Source organism: Thamnophis sirtalis, unplaced genomic scaffold (assembly GCF_051295495.1).
Source record: "Thamnophis sirtalis isolate CommonGarterSnake01/CBP01778 unplaced genomic scaffold, rThaSir2_p1.2 scaffold_3, whole genome shotgun sequence".
In the NCBI taxonomy this organism is placed as follows: domain Eukaryota; kingdom Metazoa; phylum Chordata; class Lepidosauria; order Squamata; family Natricidae; genus Thamnophis; species Thamnophis sirtalis.
Genome location: NW_028261383.1, coordinates 151,851,066 through 151,875,480, shown reverse-complemented (window position 1 = coordinate 151,875,480; position 24,415 = coordinate 151,851,066). Strand labels below are relative to the sequence as shown.

At 40.8% G+C, this 24,415-nt stretch overlaps 1 protein-coding gene across 1 annotated transcript; it reads left to right on the top strand.

Moving 5' to 3' along the window:
- The first annotated feature begins 13,561 nt into the window (after positions 1 to 13,561).
- On the top strand, positions 13,562 to 24,169 carry LOC148048254 (keratin, type II cytoskeletal cochleal-like). The gene is made up of 9 exons (XM_087708266.1): positions 13,562 to 14,158; positions 16,304 to 16,515; positions 18,116 to 18,176; positions 19,261 to 19,356; positions 20,451 to 20,615; positions 20,736 to 20,861; positions 22,661 to 22,881; positions 23,575 to 23,603; positions 23,733 to 24,169. The coding sequence occupies exons 1-9, from the start codon at positions 13,562 to 13,564 to the stop codon at positions 24,167 to 24,169; spliced, it is 1,944 nt and encodes a 647-aa protein (XP_087564392.1).
- Positions 24,170 to 24,415: the final 246 nt, after the last annotated feature.

Here is a 24,415-nt window from a genome sequence, read left to right as displayed (position 1 = left end):
TGTTGAAAGAGGATATCCAGTGGAAATCAATGTGTGATGGGGCCAAGTGTATATATAGTTAAGCAGAGACTCCTTCTTTTGAAGAATAAAAAAAAGGCGGGAAGGATATAAAAGCTCTTCCTTATTGTGGTCCAATTCTCTTTAGCTTCTTCTGAAGGGAACACAAACAAGAAGTCTCCCACTGCATTCATCTAATCAAAAGGAGAAGTATTTTTTCTTGGGATCCATCACCTAAAGCAAGCGGGGATGGGTAGGTGAGTTTCATCTGTCCTAACTGGAGACAGGTTGTGTGTCCTGTCCTTATGGATAGCCAGCAAAATTGTTCTAATGTCACCCTCCACAAAACAATGCAAGCAGGGAAGAAATGGGCAGTTTTACTGGACAGAATCCTTCAGGAAGGGAATAGACTCAAAAGATGTTGGCTTCCATGAATTGGTTCAACAAAATAACGTGTGTGTGTGTGTGTGTGTGTGTGTGTGTGTGTGTATGTGTTGTGTATGTGTGTATGTAATAGATTTCTTCCCCTTTTCTAAATACAGTGACGAGTGTCATGAAAGGAAGATATGCCAAAAGCAATTAATAGTACTATTACCTATAGGTAAAATTGGCCTCAGATTATAACACAGAAATAATTTACCAGTCTCTTCTTATGGAATGATTTTCAGAATCCCAGATGACATCATCATCATCATCATACATACATACCAAAACATGCATAAACACCACAGTAACCAAGGTATAAAATTACACAAAAATAATTGCACAAAAATGAGGAATCTTCAGTAGGAGTTAGCAGGCTTTGAAGAAATTTGGCTATGACAGCAATAGCACTTAGACCTTTATACCACTTCACAGTGCTTTACAGCCCTCTCTAAGAGGTTTACAGAGTCAGAATATTGTCCTCATTTTACCAACTTCGGAAGGATGGAAGGCTGAGTCAACGTTGAATCTGGTGAGATTTGAACTGCTGAACTGCCGGCAGTTGGCAATCAGCACAAGTAGCCTGCATTCTAACCACTGCACCATCAGGGTTCATGTCAGCTCCCTACCATCAAAAGAGCGTTTTTTTATAGTCTTCTATTGCAGGAATCTCCAACCCCCAGGCTGTGGCCCACTACCGGACTTTGAGCTGTTTGGAACAGGCTGTGGAAATGGCAGGAAGTGCAAGTGCCTACCTATTTGCATGAGCAGCAAGCGAGCGCATGTGCATGCTCTCCATTTGCACGAGCAGTGGGCGTCATCCCTTCTCCCTCCCCTCCAGTCCACAAATGCTGGCAAACTCTGTTGGGAAGCTCCTGCTAAGGAACTGGTAGCGAAGTTAAGAGGATTTCATGCATGGTTCCCATGGTTTCTGCCTGAACTGTAAGAGATGGCAGAGCTGGTGCCCTCCAGGTGCCCTCCAATATAGGTATTCCTCAACTTACAACCATAATGGAGCTTGGCATGTAATCAAGACCACTATTTCAGTGTGTAGGAAAAATCAGTGAAGAATCACTAATTTGATTATTCTTAAAAGTATCTTTGTTTGGGCTCTGACCATCTATCTCAGGAACTCTTTTTGTCATACTAAAAATGGCAACTTTGGGATGATGGGTGAGGGCTGCACTCAACTTTTTGGGTAGAGCACATAGAGCCCTATAACCACAAACTATATCACTCTCAGAGAAAGAGACTGGCTGAGCCAGTGGAAGGAGTCAAGCAGAGAATTAATCTGGTATCTCTAGGTAGGCATAGACCAACCCTTCCTCCCCTTGAATGCCCTTGAACCTTATCTGGTCTAGTCCAGGTGCACACCACAAGTCTGGGAGGATTCCTATGTTATAGGCATGAACAATAAAATAGCCAATTGAACTTTTCATGTGTGCATCTGATTGTTCATGCTGGATAATCACAGACTTTTTACATTGGTTTTTTTTTTTTTTTGTAGAAGCCAATGTTATGACTTTGCAACAGTTGTGTGAACTTGAAGGAGATGGACATCATTCAGTCTTTGAATATGGACCATATGGAGAATATGACTTTAGAAACAGTAGCAATTCTGGAAATAGATGGTATTAAATAGCTGGTAATCCATGAGTTGAAGAAGGTATTGGAAATTATGAACATATCTTTGATGGTTCTAGAATTATAATCAAGACCTGTAAGAGATTCTGATCAGAGGTGAGTTGCTACTGGTTTGCACCAGTTTGGGCAAACCGGTAGTGGTATGTTGGCCTGGGTCACAGAACCAGCAGCGACCCAGGCTGACCACACCTCTGAACTGGTTCACTGGTCGCCACTGGCATGGATTTTAGTCCTTTTAAAATGTTCTGCGCATATGCAGGACAATTTACAGGCAACTGCACACACGCACGCAAAGTATGCAAAGTGCACACAAAGCACACAAAGTGCACACAAAGTGCAAGCAAAGCGCACCAGCAGTAATGCCGGCAGCAACCCAGCCCTGGTTCTAATGGTGGGCAGCATAGCTCCAAAACAATTTTTATTCTTGGAAGTGGAACCAGCTGCCCAAGTGAAAAGTGAAACTAGAATATACTGTATGTTTCTAGAAATGGAATGAATTCCAAAATATTGAGATATCCCAGTAGACATATTGGATTTGTTAGAATTGATTAGTATGACTCCAGAGAAGCAGATGAATTTGATTAATATTATGTTCAAGCCACCTATGAAGGGGTACACCAATTCCTCTTCTTCTGGGCTATAGTGTTGTTTAAATTTATGAAGGTGAGAAAAATGTTTGCAACTTTGATAAGAGGGAAAATAGGTCAATTTAATTTTTGTGATGAGATGATCCAGAAATGAGAAATTCAGCAAACCGAACTTCATTAATCCTTGTGGAATACAGTTATATTTTCAGTATGCAATAAAGGAAAAATCCAGGTTTTTCCACTATCCAAAAAAATATTCAAACATTCAAACATGAGCAATCAGTAGATCTGTCCGTAATGATAATGTAATTATAAGTGATAATTATATTTATATAAATGAAATCTATACTTCTGAGAACAAAGAATGGTGAATCTTTTATATCCTTTGGCATTGCTGTAGAAACAAATGGTCATGGGATTGTCAAATTTGCCTCTCTCCAATAACCCGCAAGTTAAATTCATCTGCTGTCACAGATTTTTAAACACTCCCCTTATAATAAATCCATGTTGCCAATAGATACCATCATCATCATTGTCATCATCATTGTCATCATCGTTATAGTATTAATATTCAGCTTGAGTTCCCACATTCATAAATTTAATCCTCCCTTTGTATATTCTCCTCCCTTCCTCCCCATCTTTGGTTGTAAATTGTATTTTATTGTAGTTTTAATGTGATTTTATATATTCATATATTTATGATTTCACCTGAGTGTTTAAAGCTACCCAGAACCACCTTGTGATGAGATGGTCAGCAAACAATTTAATAAACAACAGCAGCAGCAGCAGCAACAACAACAACAACTGGAGGATATAGTGTTTAATTAGCTGACTTTGCTGATCTTGAGAAATCCCAAGATCACCTTCAGCCATGAAATCTCTTCGAGGATTCTTTGAGGATTCTCTCACTTTAATCTTTCTTTCAGTCCAACTTAGCAAAGATATAAAGATGAAAGGAAGAATGAAGATTATGCACTTGCCTTGTGCTACTGGAAGAAAAGTGGATATAAATTTAACAAATTAATATTAAGATCTACAATGAGAGAAAGGGAGAGCCCACATTTTAGTGCTTTACTGGTAAACTTATTTACTATTATTATTATCTCTTTTATTCATTAAACATGAACCTTTCCAAGAAAAACTAAATAGGTTGCCTTTCCACAGTAGGGACAGAATAAAACAGGGTGTGTGGCAATCGGCAAGATATCTGAATGACCTGATCTCTCCAAAACAAAGAATAGCTTTCTTCAGAGCCAGATTTAACATTCTTCCCTCAGCACTCCTCCAGGGCAGGTATAAAAGAACACCTATAGCCGAACGCGTTTATGTATGTGGTAAAGGAGAAGTGGAAGATAATTCACATGTACTATTACATTGCGAGCTATACAGAGCTTGTAGGTCTGCATATATTCTCCCCTTATTAGAGAGATTGCCAGGGAGGGCAGACAATGTTTATCTAGGCTTTCTCCTCCAGGACACTAACCCGGCTACCACGTATGCAGTGGCAAAGTTCTGTGCTGCTGCAATGTCCATAAGAAAAAAATTGGCTACAGTATAGTACCATCTTGTACCAATTATTTGGACATACCTTTAACAATCTTTGGACCATAATGTTATTATCCACTTTTAATGTAAGTACTTTTAATTATATTTTAATGTTAGTATTTTTAGTATAGTGTAAAGACAAATGTATATTGCTGGTCTTTGACCGTAATAAAGATCTTACTTACTTACTGAACCTCAGACAACTGAGCATTCAAAAATGCATCACAAATACCATTGATTGGTGCTAATGGTTGATATAGGTTGCTGGTACTAGATATCAACAAAGTACCTTCTTAAAATATACGATGTTCCGAGTAGCACAGTTTTTTGCAGCTCCACTGATGTTATTGCAGGAAGCTGCAATTTATTGATGTATCTTATAAAATTCTTGGACATGGTACCAAGTGCCCCGATGACAATGGGTATTATTGTTACATGTTTCATCCATAATCAGGTAATTTCAATGGCCAGATTGTGGTATTTCGTGTTTTTGTGTCCCATTATTTTTTCTAGTTCTTTTTCTTCGACTCCAGGAACAGTGATATCAATAAACTGTACACTTCGGCCCTCTACAACAGTGCTATCTGGCATGTTGTACTCCAAATGATGATCCATTTGTATTCGAATGTCCCACAAGATCTTCACCTTCTCATTTTTGATAACTTTTTCCACTTTATGTTCCCATGACTTTCTGGATACAGGTAAATCATATTTTTTACATAATGAACAGTGGATTAATTTAGCAACTCGGTCATGTCTAGCTTTGTAATCAGTTTGTGCAATTTAAATGTGAATTGCTTGCAGCAATTTTTCTGTACTTTGGTTCACATAATCATTCAAACTTCATTTTTCTTCTTCTACAGTTTGATGGATTTGTAATAGCTCCCTGCCCCCTATTTTTCTTGGCAGGTACAACCTGTCGATGTCACTTTGTGGATGTAAACTGTGGTACATATTCAAAAGTATGTGTGTTTTCCAATCCAAGTTTTCCAGTTCAGCCAGGGTTCAGTTGATGATTCCAACTGAGTAGCGTATCACTGGAACTGCCCATTTATTAATGGCTTTCCAGTATTCAGCTTTGATTTTAATATTTTGCGGACCTTCCTGATGTATTCCTTTTTCTTTGACTCTTTGACTTTTCCATTCAAGATGTTATCTGCTATTATTATTATGTGGAATCTTTGGTGAGTTTCACAGCCTTTGGGGCTGGTTGGTAGCTCAACAGCTCAAGTCCTAACCAAGGACCTAGGAAGTGTTAAGATAACGTCGGAGGATATAAGCTGTTCCAAGTAGGGTGGTTTTTTGTAGAATCAGAATGTTCAAGTCTGATAAATTTAAAATTTCCAAATAGTGAGGTAGCCCTTTAGGTATTGCTACAAGGGCTCCAATTACAATTGGGACAACAGACAATTTCTTTTTCCACAGTCACTCAACTTCAATTTGCAAGTCCCGGTACTTTGTGATTTTTTTTCTTGCTGTTTATCTTCAATTCGTGCATCTCCAGGTATTGCAATGTTAATGAACCATACTTTTTTCTTTTCAACTATTGTTATGTCAGGTGTGTTGTGGGCCAAGTGCCTGTCAGTCTGAATTCTGAAGTCCCACAAGATCTTGACTTTCTCATTCTCTAAAACCTTCTGAACCTGATGTTCCCAGTGGTTTTTGCTGTACTCAAATCCAAACTTTTGGCACAATTTCCAGTGAATGGTCTTAGCAACGTGGTCATGGCATTGTAGGTAGTCTATCCCAGACTTCAAAGCACAGAAGACAAATAGAGAGAAAAATTGACGGAGATAAGGAGAGAAATCTTGATAGAAGCACTAGCAATAACCAAAGATAAGCTGATGGAAAGAGCAAATGTTGGGTTTCAAGCTTTTGTGAGATACAAAAGGAACAGCATGTTGCCAAGGGAGGTTTATACAAGATTTATTAAGAAAGTAACTAGAACATTGATGCTACAAATGGCAAGAGATATAAGACCGTACTATTGCTGGAGGGATACAGGTTGATGCAATGAAAATGTATAATAAAAATTAAGCCAAATTTAGTTTACTAGTAGTATGTATAAAATGAACTGACAATAGCTATAGTTAAATAATTATTAATAAGTATAACAATACATATAGATATATCAGTTTGATAATATGAAATTTTATATAAACAATATATGGAGATTATGAGAGGAGGCTTAAAAGCTTTATTTAGAATATGTTATAAATATGTATTGTGATTGGACGATTTTAGGATGATTGAATGGAATGTTATCATATAATCCTATTCTAGATTTTGAATATTATATATAAAAGGACGTAAAAACAATTATAGTCAAATTAAGGTTGAGTTATAATAATTGTGATATACATTAATATAGGTGAATTTAAAATATGCAATTTGATATGAAAAACAGGTGGTGACTATGGAAGAGATGCATGGAAATACTGTAAAAAACGGACACACTTTCTACAATTTGTAATGGAAGGTGGGTTTTTTATTTTTGTTTTTGTGTTTGTCCTTGTTCAAAAACAAATAAAAAATGTTTTAAAAAACATGGTGGTGTTCTTTGGGGATGACCTTACAGTAGAATGAATAGGTATTCCAGGGACTCTACACAGCAGTCCATCATTTGTTGAGGTTAGCCTACCATGAGCTGAAGCGGACGGCTGTGTTCGAAGTCACACATAACATAGAAAATGTACTCTGGATACGGAGTAGAAATGTTCCCAGAATGGAAGTTTAATTGAGGATAATATCATCCATTTTGGTCCTCCCAAAATGATTGTCACATCACGCTGGTAATGGGGCAACCAGATATTCTGCTTCTACTGTCTCAAATATCAATCTTGTGATGTCAAAGGATTTTTGGCAAAAAGTCAAGGATATCCAAGCCATTACCTAAGGTTGTGTCACATCACCTGCAACCTGCAAAAGTTGGCCATCAAAGCTATTGTGCTGCTACTTGAAGAGTTTTAGCAAACCATGTTTCACTGGTTGATATCCTGGATCATGGGAAACATGGACAATGGGCTCAGTCTCTATTTTAAAATATAGGTGAAAACTACTGCACAGTATTTGGACAAGGCAATTCATTAACACGACTGTGTCATTGTGCCTCCCCCTGATCCCACTCTGGAAAAATGTAAATACAGCAGTTAAAATACTTTTATTTCAGTCTACTTTCAACTAACTACTTTTAACTTTTGAGCACCTGTCTACCCTAGACAAGTTCAAATCACCAGGACCGTATGGATTACACCCCAGGGTTCTGAAGGAACTGGGAGATGAGATCACAGTACCATCGAACTCTATCTTTCAGAGATCCTGGAGCACCAAGGAACTATCAGAGGATTGGAAAAGAGCTGATGTGGTTCCCATCTTCAAAAAGGGAAAAAAATAGATCCAGGAAACTATAGACCTATTACCATCGAACTCTATCTTTCAGAGATCCTGGAGCACCGAGGAACTATCAGAGGATTGGAAAAGAGCTGATGTGGTTCCCATCTTCAAAAAGGGAAAAAAATAGATCCAGGAAACTATAGACCTATTAGCCTGACATCAATACCAGGAAAGATTCTGGAAAAGATAATCAAGCAATGAATTAGCGAACACCTAGAAGCAAAAAAAGTAATAGCCAAAAGCCAACATGGGTTTGTCAAAAACAGATCATGCCAGACTAATCTTATTGCATTCTTTGACAAAGTGACAAAATTAGTGGACCAGAGGAATGCCGTCGATATAGTTTACTTGGACTTCAGTAAGGCATTTGATAAGGTAGTCCATAACCTACTACTAGATAAAGTAGAAGAATGTGGGTTGGACAGCATCACCACCAGATGGATTCGTAACTGGCTGACCAACCGCACTCAACTTGTAGTCCTCAATGGAACTGCATCTTCATGGAGGGAAGTATGCAGTGGAGTACCCCAAGGCTCTGTTTGGGCCCAGTACTGTTCAACATCTTCATCAATGATTTGGATGAGGGAATAAATGGGGAACTCATCAAATTTGCAGATGACACCAAACTGGCAGGAATAGCCAACACTCCAGAAGACAGGCTTAAGATACAGAAGGATCTTGACAAACTTGAACATTGGGCACTATCTAACAAAATGAAATTCAGTGGTGAAAAGAGTAAGGTTCTACATTTAGGCAACAAAAACAAAATGCACAGGTACAGTATAGGTAGTACCTTGCTCAATAGTAGTAACTGTGAGAGGGATCTTGGAGTCCTAGTGGACAACAATTTAAATATGAGCCAGCAGTGTGCAGCAGCTGCCAAAAAAGCCAACACAGTTCTAGGCTACATAAACAGAGGGATAGAATCAAGATCATGTGAAGTGTTAATACCACTTTATAATGCCTTGGTAAGGCCACACTTGGAATACTGCATTCAGTTTTGGTCACCACGATGGAGAAAAGATGTGGAGGCTCTAGAAAGTGTGCAGAGAAGAGCAACAAAAATGATTAGGGGACTGGAGATTAAAACATATGAAGAACTGTTGCAGGGACTGGGTATATCTAGTTTAAGAAAAAGAAGGACTAGGGGAGATATGATCGCAGTGTTCCAATATCTCAGGGGTTGCCACAAAGAAGAGGGAGTCAAACTATTCTCCAAGGCACCTGAGGGTAGGACAAGAAGCAATGGGTGGAAACTAATCAAGGAGAGAAGCAACTTAGAACTGAGGAGAAATTTCCTGACTGTTAGAACAATTAATCAGTGGAACAGCTTGCCTGCAGAAGTTGTGAATGCCCTAACACTGGAAGTCTTTAAGAAGATGTTGGATAGCCATTTGTCTGAAATGGTATAGGGTTTCCTGCCTAGGCAGGGGGTTGGACTAAAAGACCTCCAAAGTCCCTTCCAACTCTGCTATTGTATTGTATTATGTATGGCATAGATTTCGCCAGGAGAGTAACTTCATTCTAATGGACATGGTGGCTCAGTGGCTAAGATGTTGAGGTTGTCGATCAGAAAGGTCAGCAGTTTGGTGGTTCAAATCCCTAGCACTGCATAATGGAGTGAGCTCCCTTTACTTGTCCCAGATTCTGCCAACCTAGCAGTTCGAAAGCATATAAAAAACGCAAGTAGAAAAATAGGGACCACCTCTGATGGGAAGCTAAGATTGTTCCATGTGTCTTCGGCATTTAGTCATGACAGACGTCTTCAGACAATGCTGGCTCTTCGGCTTTGAAATGGAGATCAGCACTGCCCCCTAGAGTCGGGAACAACTAGCACGTACGTGTGAGGGGAACCTTTACCTTTAACTCCATTCTCTGAATCCTTTCTATGTAAGCATGCATGGAAATATGTAGGACAAGAATTTTGTTAATGTTGTTGTTGTGATGGAAAGAGACAACCGTGTTACATTTTAATAACTGCTGGATGGCAGCATCCATTTTCTAAAAAAAGTTCAAGGCCAACCATACTTTTATGCATAAGCATGAGACAATCCTTTACCCAACTACAAGGTAGTCTCTCCCTACCAAAATGAGACTATGGAAACTTTACTCGCCATAAACAATCATAATATTGCAGTGGATGTTAGTTCCTCCTCCAAGAAGTTGGTGAGCCTGGCAATTCTTCTCCATCGCAAGCAAATTAACCCATGCAGGCATGAAGGATTAACATGGGAAATGAGCCCTTGTCTGCAGACATTGAGGGAAATGAATGCTGCCTGGGGCAGCCCAGAAGGGAAATATCCTTTTAATAGTGGGGAGTTGCCTGTAACAAGGTGTGATAGAATCCCAGAACAACTTCCTCCTGTTGCCCCACAGAGGCTGGACTTGGTGGCTCCAATGCAGTACATGTGCCTTGAAAAAAATAATGGCTGGGGAATCAGCAACCGGCCCATCATGGAAAACCACTTCTCCAAAACCCAAAACAAGATACACTTATTCTGAAACAATGAGAAGGACAAAAAAATCACACAAGGTCTTGTGCCTTACTACCACCAGATTTTGAATCATGGGGCTATCCATATTATATAAAGAGATTGGCATGAAAAAATAAAATCAGCATTGCAAATTTGTCACCACGAACAAATAGATAGATAGATACGGTTGACTACATACAGATTTAAACACAGATGGGGCTCTGCGCAGATGGAAAAAATTAGTTCTGAGACTGACTTTTTTTTTAACGTGACATCAAGTTGGTGTAATTTCTTAGTGGTCACATAAATTGCTTTTTGCCACGATGTTGCCTCTCTAACCTGGTTTTCCTTTGGTGTACCAATTGCCATTGTAATTGAGTCCATCCACGTTCCTGCTGGTCATCCTCTTCTTCTCTTTTCGTTGACCTTTCCCAATTTGAGATCTTTCTTCAAAGAGCTAAGTCCTCAAACATGGTATCCAAAGTAGGGTAATTTGAGCCTGATCTTTTGTGCTTTGAGTCAGAACTCTGGGAGTTGATTGGTTTCATGATCCTTTTGTTTCTTTTCTTGATTGTCAGTGGTATTCTTAGAATGCTTTTCCAATACCAAAATTCAAAAAGCCTAAATACTCTTCCCACCCTTCTTCTTCAAAGACCAAAACCACATTTTGCTTCCAAAGAGTCATAGGGAATACTTTGGCTTGCACTATGTTCATGTTTGCATGAAAATATCTGAATATCTGCCCTACCAAATGCTAGTATGTGATATAATATTTCTTGACCGCTTGTTCTTTTACTGTTGATAGTTGATCCTAAAACGTGGATGTAATTTGTGAATTTTGGTAAACTGTTATAAAGGACAAGACCCAACTCAAATCTTCATCCATTTTGTGACTAAAGAAGTGTCCTTTTCCCTGTCCTTCAATTAATACAATGCAACAATATTTCTTTTCATTCTGCATTCTGCATACAATAATAAGGTATGTAATGAAAAAGGAAAAATACACACTTACAGTATATGTTTGTCATGTACCACATAGAGAGCATTTTCTTTAAATACTTCACTTTTCAAAGTGATTTTTGTGTATAAACTGAAAAAATCACAGCTTTTACATAAGCTGTTATTTAAGTGGTACTGATTTCTCATTTTATGTTAGTGAATAACTAGCTTGTTGGGCTTTAGATATCTAGCTTGTTGGGCTTTAGCTAACTGGCTTGTTGGGCTTTAGATAACTGGCTTGTTGGGCTTTAGATAACTGGCTTGTTGGGCTTTAGATAACTGGCTTGTTAGGCTTTAGATAACTGGCTTGTTGGGCTTTAGATAACTGGCTTGTTGGGCTTTAGATAACTGGCTTGTTGGGCTTTAGATAACTGGCTTGTTGGGCTTTAGATAACTAGCTTGTTGGGATTTAGATAACTGGCTTGTTGGGCTTTAGATAACTGGCTTGTTGGGCTTTAGATAACTGGCTTGTTGGGCTTTAGATAACTAGCTTGTTGGGCTTTAGATAACTGGCATGTTGGGCTTTAGATAACTGGCTTGTTGGGCTTTAGATAACTGGCTTGTTGGGCTTTAGATAACTGGCTTGTTGGGCTTTAGATAACTGGCATGTTGGGCTTTAGATAACTGGCTTGTTGGGCTTTAGATAACTGGCTTGTTGGGCTTTAGATAACTGGCTTGTTGGGCTTTAGATAACTGGCTTGTTGGGCTTTAGATAACTAGCTTGTTGGGCTTTAGATAATTAGCTTGTTGGGCTTTAGATAACTGGCTTGTTGGGCTTTAGATAACTGGCTTGTTGGGCTTTAGATAACTAGCTTGTTGGGCTTTAGATAACTAGCTTGTTGGGCTTTTTGTGTATGAGTATACACTGTTTATCACAGCACCCATGGGGTGCATACACATGGCACCCCATGGATTCACTTGATGACATAGAGGCAAATACCATCTCTGCTTAGTTTTCAATCAAATAAGAGTATTCGTTAGTCTTCAGACAATTTATCTGGAAACACTTCACTTACCTTCAATCTCACTGATCATTTGTCAAGGATCAATTCATGAAAATCAAAAAAATTCAAAAAAAATATGGTGAAGCTCTAGTGATGAGAACAAATATGATTGGAGTCTGAAGGCTAAACCATGCACTTGTTGGAGGTAGGTATGTTTAGTCTAGCAAAGAGAAGGACTTTGACATGATATCAGTCTTCCAATATTTGAGGGACTGTCACAGAGAGGAGTGGGTCAACCTATTCTTCAAAGCATCTGAGGACAGGACAAGAAGCAATAGATGGAAGATTATTAAAGAGAGGTCCAACCTAGAACTAAGAAGAAATATCCTGACAGTGAGAACAACTAATCACTGGAATGACTTGCAACCAGAAGTTGTAGGTGTTCTATCACTAGAGGTTTTTAAGAAGAGACTGGACAAGTATTTGGGGTTGGACAAGAAGATCTCCAAGGTCTCTTCCAACTCCGTTATTCGATGACTTCTAATATCAAATCATTATAATGATTACAAATTTAAAGCCAGAGAGGTCAGTTACTATGGCTCATCTTTGAAAATAATTTTCTTTCGGAAGAACTGGAAAAATCTACTTTCCTTCCCAGAGGGTATCAAATTATTAGAGTGTCTCTGTTTAAGTTTTAGATAGTAACTTTGACTAAAATATGCCAAGGAATTGCTGGGCAATTCTAGAGAACTTGTGGAAATATTTCTTTTGCTTCAATTTGTTGGCATAGACAGCCTTGGGTGGGTGGGTGGGTGGGGGAGGCAAGTGTCACATGTGCTTTAATATCACTGTAGCACAAATTGTGTGCCTTACACATTTCTAAGTGACATCACAATGTAAGAAGGCAGAGCTTGGACCGTGATATCATAATAAAGGTTTCAGCATTTTGGCATCATCAAGATTAGGAACAGATGCCTTGTTGGGTTTGTTTGGTCCAATAGGAGCATCAGGGACACTGATTAATGTAGCTTTAAATAGGAAGCCTTAAAATTGAAAGCTGGGTAATCCTCACTCTTGCCTGAGTCAAGGTGCTGAAATGTCAACGTTTCAGAAGGCAAAATGCAAAGGACGTCTCTGAAATCATTTAGCTCAGGCCTAATTGTCATATGGAAAACAGTTTAATTAGGTCACTCAAGATCACCCTCAAGAGCCATGCAAGCCAAGCAACATTTTTCCATTTCAGATTATTTCATCCGCATCACGTTAGCTTTCTTTGAAGTCTTTTTCATTTGCACGTTGGGAAAAAAAAGAAAAGAAAATGCGCCTGCCTGTTGACTATTTATGCTTCCCAAGGAAAGGAAGCATAATCTTCCTAACCTGATGGCTATTTTGTAGCCCAGCCCAGATCCCAGAAGGTATATAAAGAATAATTCCTGATGTGAGCAGGAAAAGACTTTGCTTCTCTCTTTAGGCCACTCTCTTTTCCTCTTTGGGAGCTCTGTTGGCAGCTCAGCTTTGCTTCAACTGCTTGGGTTCTGCCTTCTTCTTAGCCACCATGAGCCGGCAATGCTGCACCTCTAAATCCCTTAATGGGAGGCGGAATTATATTTCTAGTGGTGGGCTCCATGCGGGCAGCAGTGCGTCCTCTTCTTTCCGCCACCTTGAGCATAGCAGGAGATACTCTGGAGCAAACCAGAGTAGTGGGCTGGGCTATGGAGCTGCACCTTTTGGCTACAGTGTTGGGCCGGTGGGCTTTGGTGCCGGAATCACAAAGAACGGGGGATTTAGCAGTCAGAGTGCAGGGACCAACAGCCAGGCTGGAGGAGGTGGCAACCAAAGCAGCAGCCATCACAGGCACGAAGCGTTCAGCAGCCAAAGTCTTGGTGGCGGGAACAGCCACGGCAGACGCTATCAGTTGGAGGGCTTCAGCTCTCGAAGCCTGGGTGGCAGTATCGGCAGAAGTGGCCTTGGTTTGAATTACGAATGCCGTGGCCGCTTTGGGGAAGGGAGGGGCATCCACACAGTCCGAGTCAATCCAAATCTGTTGCAGCCTCTGAGGATCCAGATTGATCCAGAGATCTCTCGAGTGAAGGAGGAGGAGAGGGAGCAGATCAAGACCCTGAACGATAAGTTTGTCTCCTTCATTGATAAGGTGAGAAGAGTGAACGGGTAAAGCTGGTCTCTCGTGTTTTGTTACAAAGCTCTCTTTGGGCCTTCTAAGTAGAGAATGTTCTTTATACCAGGGGGACTAAACTTGTGCTGAATACAGGTGAGGGTTGCTATGACCATGCTCCTATCATTCAATTGCAACAAATTCTTCTTCTTTTGGGAACTTGTGTTGTTTTCCTCCAATGGCATCTCCCTTTTCTCCATTTTGCACACAGAAAGATTAGCACCATCTAAAATGGCCACAGTGCATGCGCTAGCCTCAACCTTCCCCTAATCCATTTACAACTTGCACTGAATCTAGTATCAAATGATTAAAACTTGCACAAATCTTGACTTATCTGTATATGCAAAAAAATAGCAATGGACCACTTGTTAGAGAACTTTTTTTAAAACAATGAGCTTTTTGGGGAAGGAAATGCATATGGCTTTGGAGTGATGCACAGTCCTATTCTCCGATACATAGGATTTTTGGAGGGTTATTATTATTATTTTTGTATGAGTGTCTTTGAGTTAGTTTTTTGATGGTGACCGCCTTAACCAGTCCCTCCAGTTTTCTTGTCAAGATTTTTCAGAAATAGATTGCCATTGCCTCTTTCCTAAGGCTGAGAAAGAGTGACTGGCCCAAGGTCCACTGATTGGTTTCATGCCTAAGGTGCTGCTAGAATTCACCATCTCCTGGTTTCCAGCCTGGTGCCTTAACTGCTACACCAAATTGGCTCTTATCCATAGATCTGGAGAGTTTCAACTTTTAAAATGTATTTGCTATTAAATTGATTTGAAATTGTGGCTATACAGGTAGTCCTCGACTTACAACAGTTCATTTAGTGATGGTTCACAGTTACAACGTCACTGAAAACGGTGACTTATGACCATTTGTCACACTTACAAACGTTGTAGTTATCCCCACGGTCACATGATTTATGTTCAGGTACTTGGCAACTGACTCACAATTATGATGATTACAGGGTCCTGGAGTCATGTGATCCTCTTTTTGTGACCTTCTGACAAGCAAAATCAGTGGGGAAGCCAGATTCACTTAACAACCATGTTATTAACTTAACAACTGCAGTGATTCACTTTAAAAATGTGGCAAGAAAAGTTGTAAAAGGGGCAAAATTCACTTAAGAAATTTCTTACTTAACAACATAAATTTGGGGGCTCGATTGTGGTCGTAAGTTGAGGATTACCTGTATTTCTCCTTGTCCTGTCAAAATGTATTTCTCAACTGCTTTTTAACAGCTTTTGGGTGGATTAATCAAATGCTATACTGGAAACTGCTCTACAATATCTGTTGGGGAGTTATCCTACATTGTGCAACATTTGTCGATGTGTGGACTGCAGTGGACTCATCATCTCATACACACACAGTCCAGAGCAGTTCTACCAATAGAAGGTGTTCAACAGAAAGTCACAGCTAATCCAGCTTTTGTTAGAATCCTGTATACGTTAGTTAGGGAGGAAGGCGTTGCTAGCACTGAGTATTGCAAATTGCCGTGTTTTTCCAATGATACATTGGAAATTCTGCCCTTCTCTAATTCATTGCTCCAACTTTTAATTCAATTATTCTCAAGTAACCTGAGAATATTTTTAGGAATTGACTTTGCATCACTGATGCTCAAAGCAGTGATGTAAACATTTGGATGTATGCCTTCCTTCCTTCCTTCCTTCCTTCCTTCCTTCCTTCCTTCCTTCCTTTCTTTCTTTCTTTCTTTCTTTCTTTCCTTCCCTCCCTCCCTCCCTCCCTCCCTTCTTTCTTCCCTTTCCTTCCCTCCTTCCCTCCCTTATTTCTTTCTTTCTTTTATAGCCCATTTCAATCCTCTAGATCAGGGGTATCAAACTCATGTTGTCATGGCGGCATCATGACTTCCCCCCCTTCGCTAAATTGGGTGTGGGCGTGGCCAGCACAAGACACATCTGGCCCGGGGCCACAAGTTTGACACCCTTACTCTAGATCTTCCAAGACATGATGTCTAGTTTTTTCCAAGACAATAATATCAACAACAGGAGGAAGAACAATCCTTCTTTCAGTCCAAAAGTAGCTCCTTTACCTTCCTCATGTAATACATCCTAAGAATCTGTTGATAGCCTGAAATGGTAGAAGAGCATCTAGACACTTCCCTCACTACAGGTCAAGCACTTGGAGCAACAGAATAAGCTTCTGGAAACCAAATGGAACTGCCTGCAGCAGCAGGAGCCTGTGGAAAGGGCCAATATTCAGCCCCTCTTTGAAAATTACACCACGTCCTTGAAGCAGCACCTGCAGCGGCTGCTGAATGAGCGGGAACAGCTGCAATTGGAGCAGTCAAAATTCCAGGATATGGTTGAAGAATTCAAAAGCAGGTAATCAGCGAGAGGCTGGAGCAGGTGGGAAGAAGGGAAGCTTCCCAAGGCCCATCCATGTCAAAACGTAGTGGGGGGGGATCCTTGAAAATATGGAATTGGGTTCTCTCTTCAACATGGATCTGTCTTTTGGTTCCGTAGAAGTAAGCATAGGCACGCTACCCATGGTCAGGTGGGCTCTGCCCTTTGTAGATAGCTGTGGGGGCACAGAGCTCCTGGCTGAATATAGATCTTCTTATTCTTCCCACCCTGGAGAGGGACCTCATTATCCATTATAGCACAACGTCTATTATCTCCTGCATTGTTTCTAATCTCCTTAAAAGCAGAAGTCCATAACCTGGGGCCCAGAGCAATATATGCCCTCCAAAAACTTGAGCGGGGTTCTCAGCTTCCCTCCCCAAATTGCCACCTGCTTATAATTGCTAATGCGACAGAAGAAGTTAATTGCTCCCTGCCCTGGGAATTGGGAGGGGCAATCCTATCCAATGTACCCAATCGGGTTAATTTAATTAAGTGCTAAATAATTTAAAGGGAAAGGAATCTAAGTTAAGTTTGTGTTGGCTTGATTTATTTAGTTAGTTATAAAAATTATTCTCTTAGGTTTTTTTTGTCAAAGTCCCATTGACTTAGGGTGACTCAGGGCACACCTTAACCAAGGGGTGTCAAAGTCAATTTAATTGAGGGCCGCATCAGGGTTGTGTTTGACCTCAGGGGGCCAGGGGTGGACATGTCTGGGGTGAGCATGGTCAACTCAACATCACTCATGTCAGGGGTGCCTGTGGTGACCTGAGTGCTCTGCCAGAGAAAACAGGCTCCCGAGCTCAGTTTTCGGCTGTGATTGTTTCCTGTAACCCTCTGCCAGTGAAAATGGAGCTCAGGAGGGCCACGTGTGGCCTTGTGAGCTCCATTTTCATTGGCAGAAATGCTGTGGGTCAGTCCTTTGCTATTTCCAGGGCAGCCCCGCGGGCCAGATCTAAGCACTCTATGGGCCAGATCCGCCCCCCGGGCCTTGAGTTTGACATCTCTGCCTTAGTCTAACCAACCAAAAGTCTAACCAACCCAAGAAAAGTGATAAAGTCTGGCTGTAGAGCAGACTTGGGCAGCTTTAAACATTATTGCACATTTTGCATCACTCTCTTTCATGCAGAAAAGGTTGGGGTGGAGCACTGGCTGGAGGTCCTACCAAGATTCCCAGCTTTTGAGGAACAAAGTTTTACCTTTCTTTTCCCAAAGCATGCTATGTGTGTCCTAGTGTCTCCTCTTCCTTCTTCAAATCTGGAAACTGTTTGTAGACCTCTTATTAGATGGATAAACGCTTGCTGAAGTCTGTCCTTTTAAAATAATTGAGATGCTTTGAGATAATTCATTATCTGTACAATAGCCAAGTGGATCCTAATCCAGCCAATGAAACTTCTCCCCTCATTCTGCTCCAGCCATCAAGGTCATGAGGCAAGAGCTTTGAGCTCACACTCTGCCCCCCCCTCACCCAATCCTAGATTCACTCACACAAAGTATTGCAATTCAATTGTTTTGTGTGTATCTTGTGCGCATGTTTGCTTGTTCAAGCTCTTAGATATCTCCTTTTTCCCCCCACCTCAAGGTATGAAGAAGAAATCAACCACCGGCTGAGTGCAGAAAATAATTTTGTGCTGCTGAAAAAGGTTAGATATTTCTGGTTCTCAAAAAAAGTGTAATTAAAATGATTCAACCCTCACCCAATATGTGAGCAGTAGAAATGCTTGGGATGTAGGTTTATTGAAATAAAAATAAAGGCCTGTGAAATTTACTTGAGGTCAATATGAGCCCCTTTGCAGCATTTTAGACAGGGTGCAAATTGATTTAATTAATTAATTAATTAATTAATTAATTAATTCCATAGATTTCAGTGTTCTTCAGTCTTTAATCCCTGGTAGCATATAGAGTGGAAGTCAGTAGACTTGCTCTTTTCCTATCCCTTCCAGTTTGTTCCTTGTTGATGGTGACATGCATGTCAATTTTGAGAGATCATTAGAAGAGGAGAAATGGGACAAACAACCCAAGCTCCTTTACTGGTATTCAATTTTCCAGTGCTTGGATATCCTGCTTGTTTTCCTCATGATAGGCCCCAGGCTGGCAAAAGCATTTCCAATAAAGCAGTTTGCTTAGAGAGATGCCCATCTACTGCAAGAGAAAACCATCTAGTCCAAGGGTGTCAAATTGCATTTCTTTGAGAGGTGGATCAGCATTATAATTCTCCTCCTGGGGGGGGGGAGAGAGATGGGACGGGAGCCTCCTGCAGCACTCTGCCAGCCAAAACTGGGTGTGCGGAGGCCGTGCATGCTCCCCGCACCCTGTTTTGCCTGGCAGAGTGTTGCAGGAGGCCATCCAGGCCAAAAACGGGGATTTCGGTGGCCAGGTGCAGTCCCCCTGTGGCCCATTTTTGCAAGCAGAGGCACCATGAGGCAGTCCTTTGCTATTTCCAGGCCAGGCCAGGCTAGATTTAAGCACCCCATGGGCCAGATCTGGCCCGCAGATTAAGAGGCTTAATGAGACTAATTGTCCAGTATATCGAGAGGGGACCAGACTAGGAAAAATGCTCTAATGGGAAAATAATAATAAAAAACTGGAGCTCGATTTGATCATTAACCATATCAATGTCACGAGTGAAGAAAGTGGAAAAGATCTTTAGGAGACACGTAATAAAATGTTTTGAAAAATAAGTTTTGCTCTGTTAAGATAAATGGTACTTTCTGTCATGCTTTTCAGGATGTGGATATTGCGTATAGCAACAAAGTTGACCTAGAAGTAAAAGTGGAATCCCTCAGACAGGAGCTCAATTTCATCCGATGTGTCTTCGAAGCTGTAAGGATCCCCACATATGTGGTTTATTCTTTCTGCAGTGAAAAGATTCATGATCTCTGCTTCCCTGGGATTACTTTCTTTCATTTTACTTTCTATCAGGAATTGGCCAAAAGAAAGAGGAGAATTGGATTTGTTTTTCATAACCCAGGGCAGAGAGGTGAAAAAAGATCCAACTTGCTTCCAAGTAGTTAGTATTAGAAGAATCCAGGGAAGAGAAAGGATTTAGTTTTAGTGGGTCCATTGAACACATTACAGGTGATCCCTTTGAAGAGTTCACTGGATACTTAAAGTAGAAGTATCATTATTGACTACCACAAATAATGCAAGGTTTTAATTATAAACCAAGTTCATATACCCTGTTTCCCCAAAAATAAGACCTCCACGGATAATAAGCCCAATCAGGCTTTTGAGCACATGAGCTGAAATAAGCCTTCCCCTGAAAATAAGACCTCCCCGAAAATATTGCAACAAAGCAGCAGCCATGAGGTGACCATGCTCGCCACCTCCTGCACCTCAAAAATAATAAGACCTCCCCGAAAATAAGGCCAAGGGCTTATTTCAGGGGTCAAAAGAAAATAAGACCCTGTCTTATTTTCAGGGGAATACGGTATACAGTTCAAGAATTTACAGATATCTGCATCAGAGGACAGGTAAAGCAGAATAGGATATTATTTTGCTGGAATCTTTCCAGACTCATCAGGCCCTATAATTATGAGAGTGATGTGACCACCTCAGGTGATATTTTATGAAAGGACCAAGGAGGCTCCTGGATGTTCTTTCTGAACATCGTGACTGCTCCTCCAAGTTAAATAATATAGTTATGGAAACCTTACAGTCTGACATGGCCCCTGAAACTTTTCTGCAACTATTGTTGAAATAGGTTGCATGTACTGCAAATCATTGATGAATGGTGCTACAGGGTTCTCCAGGGGAAGGAGCTAAAATGATGAGGGGAAATGCTATAATTGACAAATGGATCACTTGCCCAAAGGAGAAGATGTGAACCTTTCTAACGTGTCTTCTTCTATTGGGATAGGAGTTTCCTGCATTATTCAGAAGTACTTTCAACCTCTCTTGCAACTTCTTCTTGGCAGGAAATAGAAAGCTTACAGGCAGCAAATGAAGAAACCAGTGTCATTGTGTCAATGGACAACAGTCGAGTCCTTGACATGGAAGGAATAATTCATTCAGTGAGATCTCAGTATGAAGAAATTGCCCAGAAGAGCAAGGATGAGGTCAATGCTCTGTATGAAAACAAGGTAGGCTTGGCTTAGCTTACTTTCCTTAGAGGGAAATGAGTGTTTTTATTGAAGTTAGTAGAAACCAAAGTTACAAAGCCACAACAAACATAAAAGAATAGGACCTCTCCTGTATTTCAGTATAAAGAGCTGCAGAACACGTGGGGACATTATTGCAACAATCTCAGCAGTGGCCGTCACGAAATCCAAGACCTTACCCGCATGGTTCAGAGATGCAAAAGTGAAGTGGAGAGTACCAAAAAACAGGTAAAAGAAGCTGATCTAAGTCTGGACTCTGCCAGATGCTATTGAACAACTCCCACCTGTCTTCCACCAGTAGGGTTGATGTGAAGGCAAGAAAAGTCCAACATCTGAAGGCTCATCCATTATCCACCTCTGCATTAAATGCACAGGGGACAAAGTACACTTTACAAAGATGTCAGAAATTTATAAAACATTTGACAGTTTTTGATTTTAATCTGGAATTGAGCACATATATAAGAACTAAGGACATGATCAAATCCTGATCCTGAGAAAGGAAGGTAGCAGCGTGGGCAGCACAGGCAGTTATGGATGCCCCTAGAAAGGTACATGCCACTGCTCCATGAGCTATATTAGTTGCCAGTTTCTTTCCAGTTCCAATTCAAGGTGCTGATTTTGACCTTTAAAGCGCTACATTGGCAGGAAGGCAAGTTGTTTGAAAGGCTGCCTCTCCCCAGTTACATCTACCCTTCCCATCGGGTCCAGCAGGAGGGGCATATTATAGGTTCCATATGCTAAGGAGCTGCATCCAATGGGAGCTCTTTTGCCATGGCACCTGCCCACTGGAACATCCTCCCGTCCCCCCCAATGTTGGCATTATTTATTTATTTACATTTCATATTTTTAAACTGCCCATCTCCCTCAAATATTAAGTCCAATCCTACTGACCTTTTGTAAATCTCCTTTCAGCAGATCTTGGGATCCTTTGGTAACAGGAAGGCCATAAGTTTGGTTTCATTATGCATCCTCCCATTATGATCTTCTTTATATGATTGTTTTAATTAGTTAGTTTTATTGAATGCCACGAGAGACATACTTGTAGACGGTATGCTGTATAAATCTGATGAACAAGTAAATGTGAATTTAGTGGGAATTTTTTGCAGTGTGAATTTTATGGATTAAGTATACAGTACTGGTTATCTCATTAGATCTCGCATCAAGTTCTTATTTAGGCTCATTCCTGCTTGGCTTCTAAGTTCAGACAAGATTGGTTTTGTCTGGATAGTATGGCTATAGAATTAAGAATTTAACAGACATTTTAATCATTCTAAAATGGGATGCAAAACCTAGAGCTGTGATGGCAAACCTATGGCACACATGCCCGAAGTTGCTTGTTGCCTGGCAAGCCCGGTCTTGCCCATACCTCTTTCGGGTTTCTGGAGCACATGCATGCACAATGACCAGATGGCCTTCATGTATGCGGCAGTGGCAGAAACTGGAAGAGCTGGTCTTCCATTTTCCAGCATGGGTATGCGTGCTGGCCAGCTGATCATCACGAGTGCATGCTCACCAGTAAATGGAAGACTAGCTGGCCAGTGCGCCGGAAACTGAAAGTACATTTCCTGGCATGGGCATGGCCCCTGGGCAGCTCCTATTCCGAGTTGTGGGCCAGATGAGTGCGCTCCCTTTTAGGCATTCGGTGCTGAAAAGGCTCGCCATCACTGACCTAGAGGCTATCATTTTTAAATGTGATCCCCAAAATCTTTTCAAACTACTGAATCTTTTTTTAATATGCAGAAAAGACAAATGACATGGGGAGAGATTAAATATATAAATTAAATTCCCTTCAAACAAATTTGACTTATCCTGTCCTTTTCTTCTTGGGGTACCATCTAAAGACTACATTTGTCCTCATCCCCAGAAGAATTGATAGCACATCAAAGATCATTGAAATTCAGGCATCCGATTGATGGATTTAGAAGCCATGCTTTCTTATTCCCTACCCCCAGTCATTTTGTGCCTCCAGAGGAAGCTCAAGTTCTCCCAAGTTCATTCTTTTTGTTTTTGCTCTGGCTCTTTTCAAGATTGATGCCTTACAGACATCTATTGCTGACAATGAGCAGCGGGGAGAGAGTGCTTTGAAAGATGCCAAGTTAAAGCTAATTGAGGTGGAGAACAACCTGCAGAGCTCAAAAGATGAACTGGCTCGCCTGCTGAGAGATTACCAGAACTTGCTGAATCTCAAGCTTCCCCTGGATATTGAGATTGCGATGTATAAGTCACTTCTGGAGGGAGAAGAGAACAGGTAAGTGGGTTAAAAAAAAAATCAAACGGCAAAAAAACAACCCAAACCATGCTGCTACAGATTGTTAATAGCACTATTGTAATAGCACTTAGACTTATATACCACTTCACAGTGCTTTACAGCCCTTTCTGAGCAGTTTACAGAGTCAGCCTATTGACCCCAACAGTCTGGGTCCTCATTTTACCCACCTCGGAAGGATAGAAGGCTGAGTCAACCTTGAGTCTGGTGAGATTCGAATTGCTGAACTGCAGGCAGCTGGCAGCCAGCAGAAGTAGTCTGCAGTACCGCACTCTAACCACTGTGTCACCGTGGCTCTAATGTGCTTGTGGGAAGGTCACCTGGTCTTATTTCAGGACTGCAATATGCTATAATTAAAAAAAAACCTGAATGAACCAGTTGATACTTCAAGTATAGAGAGAGCTGCTATTTAAATGTCTTTTCACTGTTTATGGCCAATTCTTCATTTTTAATAAGTTCTAGATTGTGATCAGAGGGGATAAAAAACACAGGGCAAATACAGCTAATTTGAACCTACCAGCTGTCCTAAAGGATCACAATTCAAAAATAAGCTGGGAAAATATTCTAACATTTGAAACTCCATCAGCCTTCTTCTTTGTGGGTGATGGGTGATATTTGGGATACAGAACTAGCTTTTTGGAACATTAATAATTATTCATTCTCTTTTCTCCACAGGATATCTAATGCTCCTCCAGTTAACATATGTAAGTAGCTTTGAAAAGCATATGTGTATTATCATGAACATTTGCCTAATGCCCTAGATACATATCCCTGGATTACAAAAAAAATGTTAATTCAGCATTGCTCCTTCCCCCCCCCCCCTATTCTTATAGCTGTTGTAGGTTCTTCCAACATCCCTCTAGCTGGTGGACGTTCTTATGGTGGGACAATTGGAAGGAGACAAGGTTACACCCAAAGAAACATCAACAGCAATGGAAGATCCAGCTGTAGAAGTGGAGACCAAAGCAGCAAACCTGCACTTACTCCTAGGAGTGGAGACAGCCTTTCTAAATCCCCCATAAGTTCTGGGTTTGGACAAAGTGGTAGCCCTACTCCTTCTAAGAGTTCTGATTCAGCAAGTGTGGGAAGTCCTGGAAGCGGATTGTATGGTTCTAAGAGTAGAGGATACAGCAGCAAAAACACCACACATATTTCCGCAACTACTGGGGTTTGTAGCAAAGGTGGTTCCGGAGGGATCTCTGTGAGTGGCAGCTATAACATCCAGAGCAGTGGAGGATACTCTGGGGATGATTACAGCAGTCATTATTAGAAAGTGGCACAAATGACATCTCATCATTCTCCACCTCTTTGTGAGCAAAATCATAACAAACTCTAAAAATTAAACAAGGGAGGGAAAATTTCACTAAACTTCTGCAGGGGGAAGTTTTCCAGTAAATTCCCCATGTAAAAATAATCATTTGCTGGGATAGTGGTATGGCTTTTCCAGGTTGCTTCTAAAGCTCTTTGTTCCTGTCACTGCAGGGGATGGGATTAGTAATTGCATTGATAACATCAC

What these genes read in the sequence shown, in the direction of transcription:
- LOC148048254 (XM_087708266.1), top strand. Translation starts at nt 13,562, where the DNA reads ATGAGCCGGCAATGCTGCACCTCTAAATCCCTTAATGGGAGGCGGAAT. An exon ending in TGGAGAGTACCAAAAAACAG is followed by an intron (nt 20,862 to 22,660) that starts GTAAAAGAAGCT and finishes GCTCTTTTCAAG; the next exon opens with ATTGATGCCTTACAGACATC. An exon ending in CTGGAGGGAGAAGAGAACAG is followed by an intron (nt 22,882 to 23,574) that starts GTAAGTGGGTTA and finishes TTTTCTCCACAG; the next exon opens with GATATCTAATGCTCCTCCAG.